Below are 18054 nucleotides of genomic sequence, written 5' to 3' on the forward strand. Positions count from 1 at the left end.
CCTATTCTGTTATGAATTTCAATAAAGGCCTCGTTTACTTATCAATTAAAATCTTATGGAAAAAATCCTGTCTACAAACGTCGGTTTATTCCCGGATTAACGATTGTGTTTGAATATAATGAAAATTAAGGTTCTGAGATTAATTATTGAGTCATTTGTTGACACCTGTAGAATCGACTTTTAATGTGAAAGTATTTTTCAGAATGAAGTTTGACTCACCGAGACCAATGCTGTTATGAATTTCAATAAAGACCTCGTTTACTTATCAATTAAAATCTTCATTTTTTTCTTGGGTAATTGGGCTGCCCTAAAGGGTGCGAAATAAAAGTCATCTGCGAAAACTTGGAAGTGCAAAACAAACTTCTTTTTTTATTTTGAAGCGCAAAGTGGTAAAAAATACCGAATTGTTCGAAAGTGCACTTGCGAACAAAACGCCTACGAGCTGTTTGAAATGGCCGTATGAAGATTCCATTTGAATGCGCTTTTTCTGCTCTGGCTAAGTTAAAAACCATCTGGAAGGGTAAAGTAATATTTGTGCACAGCCTTCGGGGGAAACCCAACCATTTGAAATAATTGGTAACGACTATAATGTTAACCAAATGCCTCTTATCTGGGCTTTTTTCAGAGCTAAATGAGGAGGACCTCTTATCACTTCATATTTTTACTCTTATCCATTTTAATCGCTAAGACATCGTTTACCCTTTATATCTTAAGCACCCTCCCCACAACACCTTGAATTGTAAAGAAAAAAGAAATGAAATATTAATATCATTTATAGAAAAAAGTACCCAGCGTCGCTGCTTTATAAAAAACGTTGTGACAGACATTTGTTTATTATCCTATTCTAGTCACATCTCGTTGGGCCATTAAATGGAATAATTCATGTCCTCCTTTTGTTAAATCGCTTTTGAACACGTTTCTTTCACCTTTGTTTCTTTTTAAAGTCAAACCACATTTATGAATATCAAAACATAAAAAGTCCCCGGCTTGACCCAGGCCCTCCCCTCTGAGAGAAAGGTCGTTTCTGAGTCATAGGATAGCCCGGCTTGTTTGGGGGAGAACATAATACACCGACGGACATACCACAACGCTGCATCAGACCTTGTAACAGCCAGCAGAGCAGACGTGGGAGCTATTCTGATTACGATCCTACCGACATGCCCACCTGAGGGGCATCTTTGATTGTGGGAGGTTCTCTTGTGGCTCAAACTGAGGCATTATCCCAATTCAGCAGACGACAAGCTAGAGAGAAGATGGCGGATTTGAATCTCTTCATGTGCTATATAGCGCTGCTCGTTTTAAATGTAGATCAAGGTAGGGCTTTCTTTTTTTTTCTGCTGCTGATTAGGATGTACAGGTAAACAGGAGATAGATACGTACGGTGTTAATGCGTACTAAAACTGGCATATAAACGATAAGAGAGAGCAAGCAATAGATCGCGTTTGAAACATCAGGCAAAACAGTACATAGTGTATTTAGACTCATTTAGACTACTGTCTACAATATTTTTTGATACCGGTACATTCTCCACGAAATGCGTTTTTCTAAACTTGATTTCTAGGTCAATATCCCCATTTGGCAAGGTATTACTAGCAATCCTATATTAGGCCAGTGAACTATTGATGCCACTCGCCAGTTTGCCACAATATCGATAATTTGAAAGTGATATTTCTTCATAATGTTATAAACCATGCAGCAAAATAAATAGGCACGGGACGTGTGCGGTCTCAGGTTTACCACAGACCACTGCCACTACTGTTACCTGAACCAGACAATATAGTAATCTATACGAGGAAATACGACAAATATAAAGCCTTAGGTCAACCACTTATGACTGCGAGAAAAAAAACGTAACAAACTTCATGCGATTAACATAGCTAATTAGCATAGAAAAAAGTCTAGGTGGAGAAAATGGAATTTTTCTCCTTTTCTTTTTTTTTTTTTTTTTTTTTTTTTTTTTTTTTTTTTTTTTTTTTTGCTTTGCCTGCATTGCACGCAATCGAGTTATAGATAAAATTAAGAGTAAGGGATAGGCTTATCTTAGCATGGTTTGCAATAAATCAGCTGCAAAAATGCACATAATGAAAAATCAATAGACAAATGCCATCCTGTTAATTTATGTAAATTTATGGTCTATATGTATACTCATCCTGTAAATTTATGGTCTATATGTATACTCGTATTGGATACCAATTTTAAAGTCACCGTTTGTGAACTTTGGTTACCTTAAGACTTCCAATTTTCATTATGAATAACATGCGCTTATGTCTAACAAAACATATCGTTTTTCTAAGTATTAATGAAAATGCCACTGCTCAAACAATTTACTTTTAATCAAAATAAATCTGATAGAAATGATTGTAACAGTTCACTCGGCTAAAACCAAGCGTATAAGTAAAGCCAATGAAAGTAAGTTGTGACAAATGTATAATGAATTTGTCAACTGCTGATTGTGCCTGTAAAAAATCTTTTTCGCGCCAAAATTCGCACAAAATTCCAATCTCTAACTGAATGCACGCTCATATTTCAATTTAATTGTCTTACAACAGAAAGCGATGTGTAGAGTTATATAAAGTCTGCGGGGATTAGAGAGGGCGTGTGATGTACGGTGTTATTTTGCTTATTCCGCTTTATACATTTTATCACAAGGAGCATCTAGCAAAAGGACTATACTTAGCGTAGTTTTTGTCGTTATGATTCATCACGCAACCTCCGGAACTTCTCGACAATCCAGAAAAGTAACTCACGCATTGCTTTTATCTGTAGTATCCACCAACTGTGAATGTTTTATTCTGCTCAGTTTAAGATTTTACTTGTAGATATTACCAAGGCAGAATGATGAAAATGTATGGAATTAGTTAATAATCTATCTTCCAAGACGCGTAGTATTTTTTAGTGAAAGTGATTGGATAAGAGTTTTCAGATATACATATATAATAATAAGAAAGAAAGCGAATTTTAAGTATTCGATGAAATACTTTTTATTTTTTGTTTTTCACAAAATGCAAATGAAGAAATAGCAGGAGAAAAAATATTTTAGAGTTATAGAATACATGGCGACTTGGTGTGAGGTGTAACTTGTCACTGTGAAGTCTTTTATCGTGTGACATACCTCAATTCTACACTTATACGTGCAAACGAGGCACTCGTAGACAGTATTCGCTAACTATGGAAGTGTAGTGTCAATAAACACTCGAGAAAATTCACGAGAAAAAGTGTTATTTGTACTTTGAGAAAAAACTGTTGCTCCGAACTGACAGTAGAATTCTCATCAACGATTGCATTTGGTGCAGCTGCCAATTTTTTATTCTTTTTTTTTTTGCTGGAACTGAAAGGTCAGTTTTTAAGCAAACTTAAAACGATACATGTACCATGAATATTTCGTCAATGAATTTCGTTAAAGGCGATCTTTTATGAATTGTTTGTTTTACCACCCCAATGTCTAGTCGTATTATCAGGTTTTTTAAAGAAGGGAAACTAAATATGACAAATGGTGGTATTTACGCAGAATTACATGTTCCCGACCCGACTTTGGTCTCTTTTTCCTAATGTCTAAATCAATTCAGCTCTCTATGCGAGGAAAGTAGATCAAATAGCTTTCTCTGGGAAACTTGTTATACCTCCAGTAAAGGAACTTTACGCAGTATATCAAAATGTAATGTATGCTGCTCTATATGACGGAATGTTGCCAACCATACCCGTATGTCCGGCGGCTAGGTGACCTCTTGCCCTTGAGCGTTTGATCTGAAAGCAAGAAGAGGGAAAGTGCCATTATCTCCCCTCTAAACATTCCAGCATTTCCAGCATCAATACAGAAAACGAATGCGATATGTAATTTATAAGGTTGCCACATGACGTCAGATTATCCCGAACTGACCGGAAAGCTGATCTGTTGGCCCCGATTTCCGCGACAAGTACATGTATAGCTGTTCAGGTAAAACACAGGCACTCTTTCTGCTGGATCTCACAACTCCTCAAACTATGTCCGTCTCATAAAACGGCTCCCAAAGAACCATAGAGTTTCATGAACCTGACACAGAATAAATACCTTTAAAGCTCCAGCCGAAGCTTTTTAGTTTTTTTTTTTTTTTCTAGACGACATGAGTTAAGTAAGACAGTGTCCGGAACTTTCCAACAGAAACTGAGCGACGCAGCACTCTGAATCTCTTCTAAGACTTTATTTGAAATATATAAAATCGAATGTGTTACATTATTAGTCACAAGGCGGAGTAATCGGTTAAACAAAAAGAAGATAATAACTTAAAAACCACATGTCACTGCCACTCTATTGTAAAAAGCAGTAATTTTATTGATTTACAAAACACAAGGAGAACGTTGATTTGAGACGCACTTTGATTCCAGGGCTAGGGGGTGCCTTCGATGAGATCGACCCCAGCACTACCCCTGGGCCCGGGCGTGGTAGTAGGTGTGGGGAAGACATCGATATAGACAGACACAGCCGCCTGGAGGTGGACGACCCCTACTTTCTCTCTGATACCACCTGCTGTGCAAGAAACTTTGACAAATGGTACCACAACCTGTACCCCTTCGACAAACCTCCTTCCAACCAACTGGAATTCCAAGATTTCTTCCAATGGGACAAAATATGCAGGTAATAGAAATTTATTTCTCAGTATTGAGTATCCATCTTTTCGTTTTTTTTTTTCCAAAGATGCTCAATGAAAATGTACAAAAAACTGTGTTGCCCAAAATAACCCCAAGATGCCAAACTTATGTAAGCAGCGAGTATTTCAATCATGTTATTTCTTGAAGAATATTCTCCTATCTTATCAAAACAACATTTGTCAGAATACAGTTACTAAATGTGATCACAGCAACAGAAGGGACATCATTTTCATATAACTCAATGGAATTAACACGCAATCTATATTTTCCCACGTCAGCAATTGTCAATCTCTTCTAAATGATTCACGATCACAAAATTTAGCCTCTGGTTTATTGCAGCCTAGAACATGTTTTAGTATTTCCTACAGCTTTTTTTCAACTGACCTAGCAACGTTCACTGCTGGAAAATATACAATGGTAATCCTCCGGGTTGTTAGAGGTTTCCGTTCTCATATTACTAAAATAAATAGCATATTGAATACATGAAAATGGCCAAGTGAGCCATTGCCCTCTTAACATTTTGTCGCCTTTACGAACCTTAAGTCTGGGGTTTCTTTTCTGAAAATAATTATAATAATGATAATGATGATGATGATAAAATGATAGAAAAATAAGTAGAATGAAAAAAATATTAAAAAAGCACACTATGAGTGCAGATACTTTTACCAACATACACCGCTAGAAAGAAACTACTGACATACCGCCACAAGGAAACTTCTGTTTACACTGTGACCCGTCGGGAGCCACTTCTAATGGAAGACTGTGAAGGTGCATAAATTATGTCGCATGAAACTCTTAACATCTTGTTTACTTAATATATTTTCAATTTTCGGTTTAGATGACTTACTCTTAATTGGTTTTAGTTTTGATTTTAAAATTCAAAATTTGCTGCCTTCGAAATTATGAATTGTGGGTTCACTTGTAATTCACGAATAGGGGTTTGTTACCCTTTCCCTGTATTGTTAAATAGATCTAATACATGTATGACTATGAAATTTCATGTTCTCAAAATTATTATTCACAATGTATCCAGCCGCTGGCGAGCTGCCGCCCTGTGTGTGTACGCCGTCAAACCAGTGCCCGAGTGTACAGAAGAGTGGTCTCTCCATCTCCTCCGGAACCGTTCCTACCTCATCTACCCATGGCAGGACAAACTGGGACCCTCCCCGCACTACGCCTTCTACGACAGAACCTGCATGGGGGACGCCATTAAGCCCGAGATCAGGAAGTGTACGTTATTTTTTGATGCATTTTTTGTTTGTTTCTGACTCGTTAATTTTTAATGCGGATATACACACAGTTGGTCCCAAAGTAGGTGGTTCTTTGCAATGATTCATTTTGGGAATTGCGTGTTGAGTATATGTTATAAGAATTCAGACTAATCATATCAAGCATTGAAAGACCACTATGAGTTTGAAAATTGATCTTTAATATTCGGCATCCCATTACCGATCAATAATTATTTTTACATGAAAAATATTTTTTCATTTACTTGTTTGGTTATTTGCGAGTTTGTTTTGTCGCTCTTTCATTCTGTCCTCCTTTCATTCAATCACGTACATACTTACTAATTAATTAACCCATTAAATTTAATAAGACTAATCCATATATTTATGTATGTTGCGTGTAGTTCTGGTAAGCCCTGAGCTGTCTCCCCAGTGTATGTCCCCCAGGGAGATCACAGCCATGCAGAACTGTTCCAGACATACCCACGAGATCTACCAATCTGACAGGCTGCACGACATCTCCAACGATTTACGGGCACATTACGACAGGTAGGGGTGCACGGCAGGTAGGTAATTGCTTGTCGTATAGTTTACCTATACATGTACATATATTTGCCGAAATGGTGACTGGTAGCATTGTAGCACAGGGAGGTTATGTTGGAAGAGAGGGTGTGCGTTCCAAACACATTCATTTGCTATGCTACTGTGAAAAGGTATTAGAAATAAATATCTTATTTTTACGTATATATTGTGGAAGTGACAGCATTGAAATGATGGATACTGTGGGGGTAGTGGACAAAAAGGTGTAAATTACATAACGTAGAACACATTTTCCATAATGGTGACTGATAGCCTACCATCGCGAAAAAAAACAAGGTCATGCTTTTTGATCATTTTTAGTAGGCCTACTTGCGTTGTCCTACAATTTAATTTTTTTTTATCTTTCAGAAAAGAATATGATATAACAACATAACATAACATAACATAACATAACATAACATAACATAATTTTCAAGATTTTAAGTTATAAGACAGGTACAATATAGTTGACCCCTCCCGTTATTCCAGGCTCGCTAGGGCTCAGTTCCGATGTATGCGAGATATCGTGACGGCCTCTCGCTGTAATGACGTCACCAGGGAGTATTTCTTTCACTTGGTGAAGTTACAGCTTCCTTCCATCATCAATGAGACCACACTGGACATGCAACGAGACGCCACAGTGGTGAGTTCTCTCTAACCACAGGGTCTGCGAGTTGTCTGTTACAAAATTATTATACCCGTTGTACTTTACATGTATACTTTAATTTTGTATACTATTTTAGAGTCCCCCGATATTAGGGGTTATTAAAGTAATGAGCATTGGCAGCGTATCCTGTCTTAGCGTAAAATTCAGAGAGATATTCGCGTCTCCGGTGATACTTAGTCAACTTAAAGTCTTTTTGATAATTTTTCCAATAAAATACTTCAAATAAATAGTATTTGTATCTAAGACAAGTACCTAAGACAAATTCAGTCATAATGTCTTTTTTTATTGTTTCCAGAACTTTGCCAGTGAAACCCGATGCACGATCGGGGTATACGGCGATCCTCATCTGAAGATGTGTAACGATAGTCAGCTGTACACCTGCTCTTCCCAGGGACGCCATTTTTACTTCACCAATAAATACATCCAGATCAGTGGAGTGAACGAATACATCGGTCAGAGGGCCACCACGGTCAGGAGTGTGAGTCTTTTATGTACATGTTAATATGTCAAATTTGTAGACTGAAGACTGTATTTATCATTGGATTGACATTAAATATTAAAATAAATTCAATATTAAAAGTGGGTCTTTTTTATTCTATTATTTATTTATTTATTTATTTATTACTGTGGGATAAGTTGTATAAAGTTTTAGGTAATCGATAAATTCAATATTTTGATGAGTGAAATAAAACAATGACGAAAGCATAATAGGTGCCGTCTTCCTCAGTGATCATGATATAATTAATTACACGCTCTTCATTTTCAGCTTAATGCCTATTTCCGCAGAATGAACGACAGTGAGATTGTCGGCTCGTACACGGCCCGTAATGGGCAGCTACCAGTGAACTTTGACAACACACACCTTAACTATATAGGAACTGGTGAGTTTAACACTGAGGACATGTAGGATCATGATGTTATAGTCTAAGGAGGGGGGGGGGGCATTACGGCCCATTGTCATATAGATTTTTCCTTCTCTTAGTATTCACTAGCGCAAGGTTTTTATATGACTGTTGGCATTGTGCACACACTAAACTCATTATAAAAGTCTATTTTTACTTTTACGCTTCATTCTTTTCCTTCTTGGATCCAGTTTTTGATAATCACATAAAAAGTGTATAGCACTCCATTCCTTAGAAAAGAGTTTCTAGACTACATGTACTTATGTGGTAAGCAGAACCTTGTAATGAAGCATTAAAATGATAATGATAATGCATACTATATGATATATTAAAACATATTTTTCCCGTACGTTTGATGAGAAAGCATTAAAAAGAGCTTATCATGTTCAACCCAGTTTTTCTCTCCTGCAGGCATGGACCGGGTGGTACTCACTGGTATGCACTATTCCCAGGTACAGATACTACACGAGACGCTGGGAGTGGTCTTAATGATACAGCACTGGGGCCCACACTATTTCTTCACTATCAGAGCCGCGGATAAACTCTGCCAGGAATCCTACGGTCTCCTGATTACTGGTTGTCCAGCCAATCAACTCATTGGCAGAGGTAGAGAATGCCTCGATGTTTTCGAGAGTTTCGTATATAATCATGCATGTTTTTTACGAATCCATGGAAAGGTGTCAAATTTTACAGCTGTGTCCAGTTTCGTCAATGCTGGATAGCGCCATCCTGTAGATAACTGTCCATTGGATAAAACTTTCATCCTCTGGACAGTTATATTGTGGGCAAAGTAATGTTTCCCAAACACTGGTTACTTTATTTCGCCTCTGATATAGCTGTCCTGTGCTTAGAAATGGCTGCCATCCTCATGGTAACTGTCCAGAGGATTACAAGTCCATCCAATGGTGTTGTGTTATAGCACTATCCAGTGTTGATGAAATTGGCCCTAATGTTCTGTTTTTCTGTCTTAGATGAGTGTTTTGGAGTGGTGTTACCAACGAATATTTGAAAATTCAAGTTTCAAATATTGATAATAATTTTGTATCAAAGATCCCTAATTATAATGTCTTTACTCACAGGCGGAGTCATTGAGGAACGCCGCCAGAGATCTCGAAAGAAGCGTTCGGAGACGCGCTGTTACCAAGTGTGTCAGGATGTGGAGGACCCAGCGTTCAGAGAGACGTGCGAGTTTGATTGTGTGGTGTCAAGAAACCCTGCTGTAAGATTCCTTATGATCTTACGTGTGCTTTTGATATCTCTAATACACACATACGCATATAAGCATTGAATTTAAATATGGGTTACAAGTCACCTAAATTCAACTTAAAGTATCCTATCCGGCCAAATCGAATTTTCCTTGGAAAAATTTTTTTTCTACTTCTATTTTCTACTACTGCACGTTCTGTTTCTGGACTTAAATTCGACGTTTAATAGCATTTGTAATTATATAATTAAGTTATAACTATCCCTGTCACGTTAAGACAGTCATGTCTTACTACAAAGGTAATATCGACATGATACGTAGACGTGGAAAAATGACTTTGTCAAGTTTGAAACACGGATAGTATACATTTAAGATAAGGGACATAAACCAAGTTATATTCATCAAAGAAGAGAATATATCTGTAGTAATTGCTATGTTATAATGAAAAGGTAACTTGAAATGTGAACTGTTCATTTTCTTTTTTTGTCAGATATCTCAAATGACAAAGGACGCGGTGAAAGACGTGGAACGAGTGAAGCGAATGGACCGCGCAGTGATCGCTAAGGCCTTGTACGTCTCCACGACAACGACCAGCACAACAACCACCACCACCACCACCACCGCACCCCCACCGGCCGTGTCTGCAACAGCCCCAGCCCCGGGTCAACAAGGCGTGGACTTTACCCTGTACGGGGCTCTAGTGGGTGTGGCCGTCTCTTTATTCCTAATCTTAGCGGCTATAGGACTGTACAAATATATCTCAATTAGGAGGCGCAGGAAGAAGTACGAGGTGAAAAAGCGAGCTCAAGATAAAGATAGATTAAAGGCGGAAGAGGATGAAAAAGAAAAATTATAGGAAAACTAGATAGAACATAAAATGTATATGTAAAATATGTAAAATGGATTGGGTTGTCAAAAATGTATTATTCCAAATGAGCCTTGAGTGATATTGAACACGGAATGCAAAACCTTACTTATGTAATTTGTCTAAAACTTCAAGACATAATATACAGTATAATAGGTCTTTACATTGATACATTTGTATGAGGTTTGTAGAGTTTTTTTTACTTCTCAATGCCCAAATATCTCATTACATTGGCTACCTTGCTGTCTTATGCCCATTAAACTTGGTACTTATTATTTCTAGTGGCGTAGGGATGTTTACAGAATTAGATAGGCATTATAGTTGATTTTTGTTAAACCATAACTGGAATTCATGTAATAGTAAGCTATATATTTTTGTGGTATTTAATGTTATTCAGTTTATATATTATATTGAATCATATAACTGATGTCGACAGCACTGATCTTACAAAGCCAAATGTAATGGTTGGTTTTATGAAAACCAAATACAACAAGGACGTCTCTTACGTTGTCGGAATCCCTTGATGCAAGCCCTGTTAGTCATTTGTATTTCATATTCTTAGCCATCAACTTCACGTTGACGTAAGAAGACAGCGTCCCTTCTTGTTTTCTAGTATCGATGTCATACAGAGGGACCTTTCTGTATCCTGTGTGTTTCAGCTGTACGACACACCTTCCTCTGTCGGTGTGCGTCTCCCTCAGCTCCGGCGTTCGGGACGCCAGGCGTATCTTCAGTTCCCTGCCAAGTTCCCGTAGACCCATTGTAGTCACGGGTGACAGGGGCCTGCAGGGAATGGGAAGCGATGAAATGCGCCTGCGCAAGTCCTAAACAGAAAAGGTCTTGCACAGAAAAATATGACAAAAAATCTGCATTGTTATGAATAACAAATTCCCAAGAAGCAGTTTCTATCTGAATTAAATTCAGCTGATATAGTCTACGCTCTATACATACGTAGAGTCCAGGCCTATGTACAATGTGCTGACGATTTGGCCACGTTTTGTTTTGGGCTACGTAAAATACCATGAAAGATATAAGATATTAAACCCAGCTTACTTGTGCGTCTATAAAGTACCAAAATTGTGTGCAAATAAGTACATTTTTACATCGACGATTTCCAGTTGAAACTAAGTTATGCATTTTCCTGTTTAAACATGTATCTAATAATAATAATAATACATCATATACTATAGTTATCGGAATTTCTGAATTCAAATGTTGCCAATAAAAGTTGGTATATATCTTACTTGTTTAATGGCCTCCTTAATATCTGAGTGCGACGGCGATTTTGTCTGATGACCGGATTTTCTTTGAGAGTTTGGAGTGAGGACATTTCTTTGGATGTTTTTTATATTCTTCAATACACCTTTGGTATTTATCTTAGTATCGATTGTTTTAGGCGTGGTCTGTGTAAGTATCTTGAATATGAAAATGCATTTTCTCATGATTAAAACATCTTTATACCTGCACATGTTCACAGACTACTTCGATATCTTAGGCATGTTAAATCTTTGTAAAACAATAAAATCAAAATGTAAAATGCTCACAGTCATTGTATTTTTGCTTCAAAATGCCCTTTTACGATCTCTTTGAGGAAAAATGTGAGTAACAATAACGATAAAAATGCTTTATAAACTTCAAAACTAAAAAAAAAAAAAATCAGAAGGACCTACATGTACTTGTGTGGCGGTAGGTGGACGCTGTCTCGCTATTCTAGGCGATATTCGGGGGCCTGGTAAGGTGGTTGGATCGATGGCGTTCTTCTTCCATCCTTTAAACACAGTCCCTGAGCGTTCCGATGGAGCTTTAGGCCCGGATGCTGCTCGGGGAGGGGGCAAAGAACTTGCCCGACTTAGACTGTTTATCTGAAGCAAATGGAATAAAGCATTATTGAAACCGTTTCTATTAAGGTTCACTAGAAGAAACGTTTTTGAGTTCTTTCTAACAAACGATTGCATTATTGAAATAGCGAACTTAGATTTGAGACCCGACCGCTGACAAAATTTACAGAAGAAAAGAAGAGCAAGTTTATTACGCGTAATTTGGGCTCACCTTGCTCTTTTTAATCCGCCTTCGACGTCTCATCTTGTTTTGTCTATTCTGTGTACTTGTAGAGCGTATTTGCTTGTATGCGAGGGCGTTTTACTGTTTTCGTGTGTAATACAGGTGTCTGCGTGCATGTACATGCAGTGTGCGTGTTATTTGTGAATATTAAGGCAAAAATGCATTCAGACAGCATAGCCTGCAAACACCTCCACACTGGTAGATTCATATCTATATATCTATCTATCTATCTATCTATCTATCTATATATATATATATATAAAAGAACGAACCAAAGGTCATTGCACTCATTAATAAATAAAAAATATGTGTTACACAGAGCCTTTCCTTCTTCTATTCATTTAAAATTCTATCCTAAAGCGTGTTTTTATTTCGCACTTAACACACCGTACTAAATGCCAATTATTAGTATACAGGTAAACTTGCTTCGATTTTCAAAGTACATAAACACAAATTGTATAAATAATGCCAACAATAATACTGTTCACGATAATAATGATGCTTAACTTGCTCAATTTTGACATCATTAATTGGCCCTTTCACATTTTAAAATTAGATAAAAGCATTCAGTAGTAAAGATACTTGCCGACTAGCTTTTCAAGTGTGTACACTGGTATTTGCTCGATGCGCTGAAAATTTAATTCTTCATAAAATATCCTTAGCTCCAAGTATTCTTTTCTAAAAAGATACGGAACAATTTAATCTTGATGGAGATAAGTTCAAAGCCGTTTCAATATTTCTCTTAAATGGACAAATTAGAAAATTGATATATCTTCAGGATACAATATACAAAATGCTAACAAAGATTCCACTTAGATGATCTTATTAAGATATTTTAATAGCACAGTGCTAATTTGCTCACGGTAGGCCATTTTATCATTCAAGGTGTCTTTTTAAAATATCCTGTAAAAAAAAAGCACATATTTACTTTGACTTTGGGTATGTGGTGTTATGGTTATCTTTCATAATTTATAAATGAAAATTTTGCGTCAAACCTGAGGTATTCCAATGGTTTATCCTGAGGGAGCTCGTCTGGAAGATGACCAATACTGAAATCTGCTGGATAGGTGGCGCTGTTCAAATTCACGCTGTATTGCGTGTCTTTACATGGCGGGCGGCAGCAATGGTGGTTACGCTCTTGGTGGTACCTTTCTGAAAAAAAAATAATAAAAAACAACTTGATTTTTGCAGATTGCCAGAAACATCAACCTAGTCTATTTATAGTTAGGCCTCGTTTTTTAGACCAAAATTCTATGTAAGTATATAATTAGATGTTACTAAAAATGTCTAAAACCTACCCAAGACTTCGAGAGAGCAGTTTATGACCTCAGCTATGGTGCAAACGTTCGCAGGCCCTAAAAAGGCAAAAATAGTGCCGTTAATAAGAAAATTGATTAGCCTATCAATAATCCAAAATGACTATGCAAAAACTCAAATAATTAAGACTAAATTGCAGAATGGGCCAAAATGCATTTTTCATTAACGCAAGTTCATGTACATATGGCAAGATAAATAAATATGAATGCTTGTTAAATCAGCAAACACCTGCCTGGATGAAACTCCATCTTACAGCCGCATAGACTGACTAAATGCTCCATCTCACACTCCAGTTCACACGCCGAGAAGCTGTAATCGCTCGTGTGTTTCAGTGGATTAACAAACTCTGCGTCATCCGTGGCAACGCAGTTAAAGCCCTTGTAGGGTGGTGGCAAGCCGACCAGCTACAGAGATTAAAAAAAGTGTTGAATTCGACAAATGACATCAACTTTTTTGCCCTGATAATCATTTGTATGAAGAAAAGTATAAGTTAGTTTTTCTTATACTGGATACAAGCATCTTTTGGCTGATCTTTAAATATATGCGTGTCATAAACATTTTTGAATAGTTTTGGGCATGTAGAATATTTCAAGAGCACTTATTGCCGTTCTCTTGTCGTGCTCGTCGTTTAGGCCGGGCGTCTGTTTTGTGTTGGAGAAACCAAGATTATTATCTACACGAAACTTAAATATCATACATTCATTCATTATTAATTGCTTATATGAATTATATATACATGTGTCCGATTGGGCACGGAAGGCAGCAGTATGAGGTGGCTTTATGTGTTACTGAGGGTATACAGAGTATGTTCTGGATGCACGACTGAATGCCATGTATAGCAGATATAGGAAGTAAATTATTTTATTAAATGAAATTATGTCTGCCTTTCGTTGCATACATCCACTGTTACAAACAAACATATCACACAAAGAAATGGAAATTTGAATTTTTCTAATGTATTTGTTTGAAGTCTCACCTCCATCTTCTGTATGGGAAGGTAATTGTCCGTCCCGGGCGCCACAGCCACGCCTAAATTCTTGACCATCGGCGTTTCCTTGTGGCCATGTACCTGAACCTGTCAACAAATAGACATTATGGAGTCCATTATTATGATGACGTACTGGCAACTTCAGATTAATAAAGACTAACAGCCAAAACTACGGACACTGAAAAATAAAAAGAACTCGTCTCGCTTGATTTTAGCTTCAAGGCCTTGGGCTCTAATTCATTTAAAACCAATGTTGACAGTGGCAGTAAAAGGAGTGTCTTTATAAAATTTATCTATTCATTTTATTTGCTCACCTTCACCCCGGCTGACATGAGGGCAGGCTGGCCAAAAGTGTACTCTTCATGCTGCACCCTGATCCACAGCCAGAGACCATCAGTGCTACCGGCACGCTCGGTCACCATGGTACCATTACCATTAAACTGGTGACACAGTCCGAAGTCGGTTATAACTGGACGGAAATAATCCGTGCAGTTGAAGAGTTTCCCTCGGAAGGCACACCTGACTCCCATGTCTTCCATTTGGTGGCCCCTACGCTTGAGGTTCTCCACGACGTTCGGGTCGTTAATGAAGGCCTGTACGACCGGTGATGACAAGTTAACGCGCGCCATGTCGTCGTCCTCGTACCTCATGGTGGCTGCCACGAGAAGCTTAAACAGTTCCCCGTCCTGGGGCAGGGTGGAGTTTCTGTACCGGTTGAAATTGCACAGCGTGACTGTGGGGAAAGCAATGGGCCGGGCGTATTGCATCCCGACCCTCGTCTGGACCGGATGCTGGTCAAATTGAATGAAGGTGCGAGATATGAGAACTACACAGAGGACGTTCATGGATATCACGAGTAAAATCCATATTAACCTAAAATAAGAAATAAACAGCATTGGTTACGAAGAGCACTATAAATGACTCTTATTAGAGATCTGGATTTAAAGGGATTTAAAATTTAGATTTTAGCCTTTTGAAAAAAAACTGCCATTTACAATACGTGATGACACGATAAAACCTAAAGTAAACGAGGAAAAGATTTCAAAAAGTGTTAATTAAGTCTACAAAAATCGTTTTTACCTACGAACAATGTGAACATCTTTCCCGCCCAGAACGTACTGGACTCCATGCATTGTAGCATCCTGGCCAAAGCGTTCAACCGTTTCCTTCAGTCCATCACTTGAATTTTCTAAAACCTTTTTCGGTGATTCCATTCTTGTAAATTGACGTGGCACTATATCATAATTTTGCTCACTCGCAGTTGTTTTGTGGAACTGATTTAACAGTTAGGACAATTTCAACATTGCTATTGGTATTCCTACATGAAAAATAATCAGTGACAATTTCAATCTTTGACGTTTATACAGATATCCTGAAATTATTTCAAATAACGTTTGACATAATCATACGCCATACTTGAAGGTTCTATATACCAATAATCCAAATAGTTTCACGTAAACAATGGCCACTGGACTAAAGCCCAAGTCACCTTTTCCAAGAAGCAATTAAACAAATGTCATGATGACTTAATAACACGACAGATCTATTGGATTATGCTTTACCATTGAGTGACCGGGTCACGTGCTTCCTTTCAGGTAATGGACCATCCAATCACCTTAGTAACGATAGCAGGTAGTCGACTGAAAGGGGAAGATAATATGCAATTAATTGCTTGTTCTGGTTTCCCTAGAATTATTTCAGCGAATAAAGGTCTGTAAGTGGTGCTAATTTGTGCAGAATGTATCAGCAAGACCGGCGACGGCCGTGTTGCTAGCATTGTTTGGTATTTCACGTTGATTGGCGACGCAGAAACAGTCGGACGTAACAGAGTCGTCGTAAATTTTAATGACGACAGCTGCATTTAAAAGCACTTGAATGAGCAATGGATGTACAACTTCAAGTGAATAATAAGGCGTTACTCTTAAATTCAAGTACCGAGTACCTATTGCATAATTAGTAATCGTTTACGGCATATTGGCGATGAAGGAAGCCTACCCCTACACCCGTTGCCGTTAAGTTTGAAAACACAAACAAATTGATGTCAAACGAAGAAATGCTAAAATTGCTCAATGCATGGCAGGTCTTGTGTGTAACTGTAATATTATCTCTTATTTACACAGTTAGCTTTTGTGTTAAAAGATATAGTATTCCATCGGGAGGATTATTTTTCTGTGAAACCATTCAAATTGAATCGACTTTTGCGCATTGAAATCGCTAAATTTCATTTTTTTGTGAGAAATTCCATTCGCCAACTACTATTCTAAATCTTTACACAGGTATCATAAGCCTAATTATCGAATTATTGGACAAGATGACACAGGCACAAAAAGAGGTGATATAAGATCCATTCTATTGCTGGCCGGCCATTAGCAATGTACACATGTATCTGAACGTTTATAAACATTAAAATGTATCTGCGCATGAAACGGAAATGGAGCCGTGGCACTCGAGAGATTGAACGATTATGTCAAATATGAAATCAGGGGTGAAACAAAGGGCTCGTGAGGCATGAAGCAACATTTTCCCTACTTCCAACGACCGGAATGTCAAAAATCAATAATAAACCATTAAATTAAGGTTTTCCGACACTTCAACTTGGAAAACTAATTGCGTTTCGCCAGCGACGTACAAACCTACGTGGACTGTCGTCTTTGATGGCAAGTTAATAAGTGCATCTCTATTATGAACCACGCCTTCGTGTTGTTGGAAACAACTAATGTCTCTTCAGTGCTTTCCTCGGGCCATACGACCACCGTATGTCCTTACAGGGTCTTATTGTCTTGCTCCGAAAATGAAAAAAAAATCTTCGGTTTCTATCAGTTTCAGCTTCCAGTGTTCATATGTTCACACCCTTAAAACCTTTTCGGTCATCTACATAAATGCCTTTATAAATTCCATCGTAACTGAAAAATTGATTTTCTTCACTTCATCAATTACCACAACCGAAGCTATTTGCTATGTTATCGCGGTTTTCCACTTTTCGCACTTATGCTAAATAATGATAATAATTATAATCAATAACGGTTGCCCTTTAAGCAGAATTCATGATGGAAAGCTTATGAACAAAATTTTCTCCAGGTAATAGATACACAGAACCAGAAATTTACTGACTGGACAGATTGTCTGTGGCACATTATAAATGGATTTAATCCATACACCACGAAGATAGCAGTAGCCAGTTATCTTTGGGAGAAAAGTTATCGTGAACTGAACAACTAATCTAATATCTTAGGTTGACAAGGGTGGCTGTGTGTGTGGTTTTATTCCAAAATATTAACCTTTTCTTCTAAGGGGGGCTTGGTCGGCCCTTCGAATTCCTTCCTCGCTACTGTTAAACTTCATACCGCACCCTCTTTGTACAAAATGTATGCATATCTATATATACTTATTTATGAGACCATTCTGTTTGTATCGATTGATAAATGTGGGAACAACGAAGTTTTTCGGTAAAAAGAATAAATGAATATGTTATGTCCATGGTGTCGCCTGCACTCCAGATATGTAGTTCTCATGTTCGGACATTGCAGGCGACATCGTAGTAATTTCGAGTTGAATCCCCCCCCCCCCACCTGTTTTAATAGCCTGGAAAAATTGGGTCAAATTTTTTCTGAAGAAATTG

At 37.7% G+C, this 18054-nt stretch overlaps 3 protein-coding genes across 4 annotated transcripts; 1 reads left to right on the forward strand and 2 right to left on the reverse strand.

Annotated features, from left to right (window-relative positions):
• The first annotated feature begins 1024 nt into the window (after positions 1-1024).
• LOC106166459 (uncharacterized) lies at positions 1025-11614 on the forward strand. Its single transcript, XM_013545033.3, has 10 exons — positions 1025-1314; positions 4363-4612; positions 5660-5856; positions 6257-6401; positions 6921-7074; positions 7394-7576; positions 7865-7979; positions 8412-8606; positions 9080-9219; positions 9695-11614. The coding sequence occupies exons 1-10, from the start codon at positions 1254-1256 to the stop codon at positions 10058-10060; spliced, it is 1806 nt and encodes a 601-aa protein (XP_013400487.2). The 5' UTR covers positions 1025-1253; the 3' UTR covers positions 10061-11614.
• Positions 10109-12259, reverse strand: LOC147764932 (uncharacterized). 2 transcript variants are annotated; one of them, XM_087000175.1, is made up of 4 exons: positions 12119-12259; positions 11740-11931; positions 11314-11484; positions 10109-10893 (listed from the first exon to the last, which is right to left on the reverse strand). In XM_087000175.1, the coding sequence occupies exons 1-4, from the start codon at positions 12149-12151 to the stop codon at positions 10609-10611; spliced, it is 681 nt and encodes a 226-aa protein (XP_086856301.1). In that variant the 5' UTR covers positions 12152-12259; the 3' UTR covers positions 10109-10608. The 2 variants fall into 2 exon arrangements, with proteins under 2 accessions (XP_086856301.1, XP_086856302.1); XM_087000176.1 differs by lacking the exon at positions 11314-11484.
• Positions 12260-12668: 409 nt separating this feature from the next.
• On the reverse strand, positions 12669-17997 carry LOC106166436 (acid-sensing ion channel 1-like). The gene is made up of 8 exons (XM_087000170.1): positions 15998-17997; positions 15516-15753; positions 14750-15308; positions 14424-14522; positions 13680-13851; positions 13429-13485; positions 13126-13282; positions 12669-12808 (listed from the first exon to the last, which is right to left on the reverse strand). The coding sequence occupies exons 2-8, from the start codon at positions 15647-15649 to the stop codon at positions 12697-12699; spliced, it is 1290 nt and encodes a 429-aa protein (XP_086856296.1). The 5' UTR covers positions 15650-15753; positions 15998-17997; the 3' UTR covers positions 12669-12696.
• Positions 17998-18054: the final 57 nt, after the last annotated feature.

The sequence above is a fragment of the Lingula anatina genome, chromosome 1 (genome assembly GCF_051362555.1).
Source record: "Lingula anatina isolate TDL-2025a chromosome 1, LinAna3.0, whole genome shotgun sequence".
Lineage (NCBI taxonomy): Eukaryota > Metazoa > Brachiopoda > Lingulata > Lingulida > Lingulidae > Lingula > Lingula anatina.

Excerpts from the sequence above, each read along its gene's own strand:
- LOC106166436 (XM_087000170.1), bottom strand. The coding sequence starts at position 15,649 with ATGGAATCACCGAAAAAGGTTTTAGAAAATTCAAGTGATGGACTGAAG. Across the intron at positions 13,486-13,679 it reads TAAGATGGAGTTTCATCCAG|GGCCTGCGAACGTTTGCACC; the intron begins GCAGGTGTTTGC and ends TTGCCTTTTTAG. Across the intron at positions 13,283-13,428 it reads CTGCTCTCTCGAAGTCTTGG|AAAGGTACCACCAAGAGCGT; the intron begins GTAGGTTTTAGA and ends TTTTTTTTTCAG.
- LOC106166459 (XM_013545033.3), top strand. The coding sequence starts at position 1,254 with ATGGCGGATTTGAATCTCTTCATGTGCTATATAGCGCTGCTCGTTTTA. Across the intron at positions 7,075-7,393 it reads TGCAACGAGACGCCACAGTG|AACTTTGCCAGTGAAACCCG; the intron begins GTGAGTTCTCTC and ends TATTGTTTCCAG. Across the intron at positions 8,607-9,079 it reads CAATCAACTCATTGGCAGAG|GCGGAGTCATTGAGGAACGC; the intron begins GTAGAGAATGCC and ends CTTTACTCACAG.
- LOC147764932 (XM_087000175.1), bottom strand. The coding sequence starts at position 12,151 with ATGAGACGTCGAAGGCGGATTAAAAAGAGCAAG. Across the intron at positions 11,932-12,118 it reads GGCGGATTAAAAAGAGCAAG|ATAAACAGTCTAAGTCGGGC; the intron begins GTGAGCCCAAAT and ends CATTTGCTTCAG. Across the intron at positions 10,894-11,313 it reads TTAAGGAGGCCATTAAACAA|GACTTGCGCAGGCGCATTTC; the intron begins GTAAGATATATA and ends TTTTCTGTTTAG.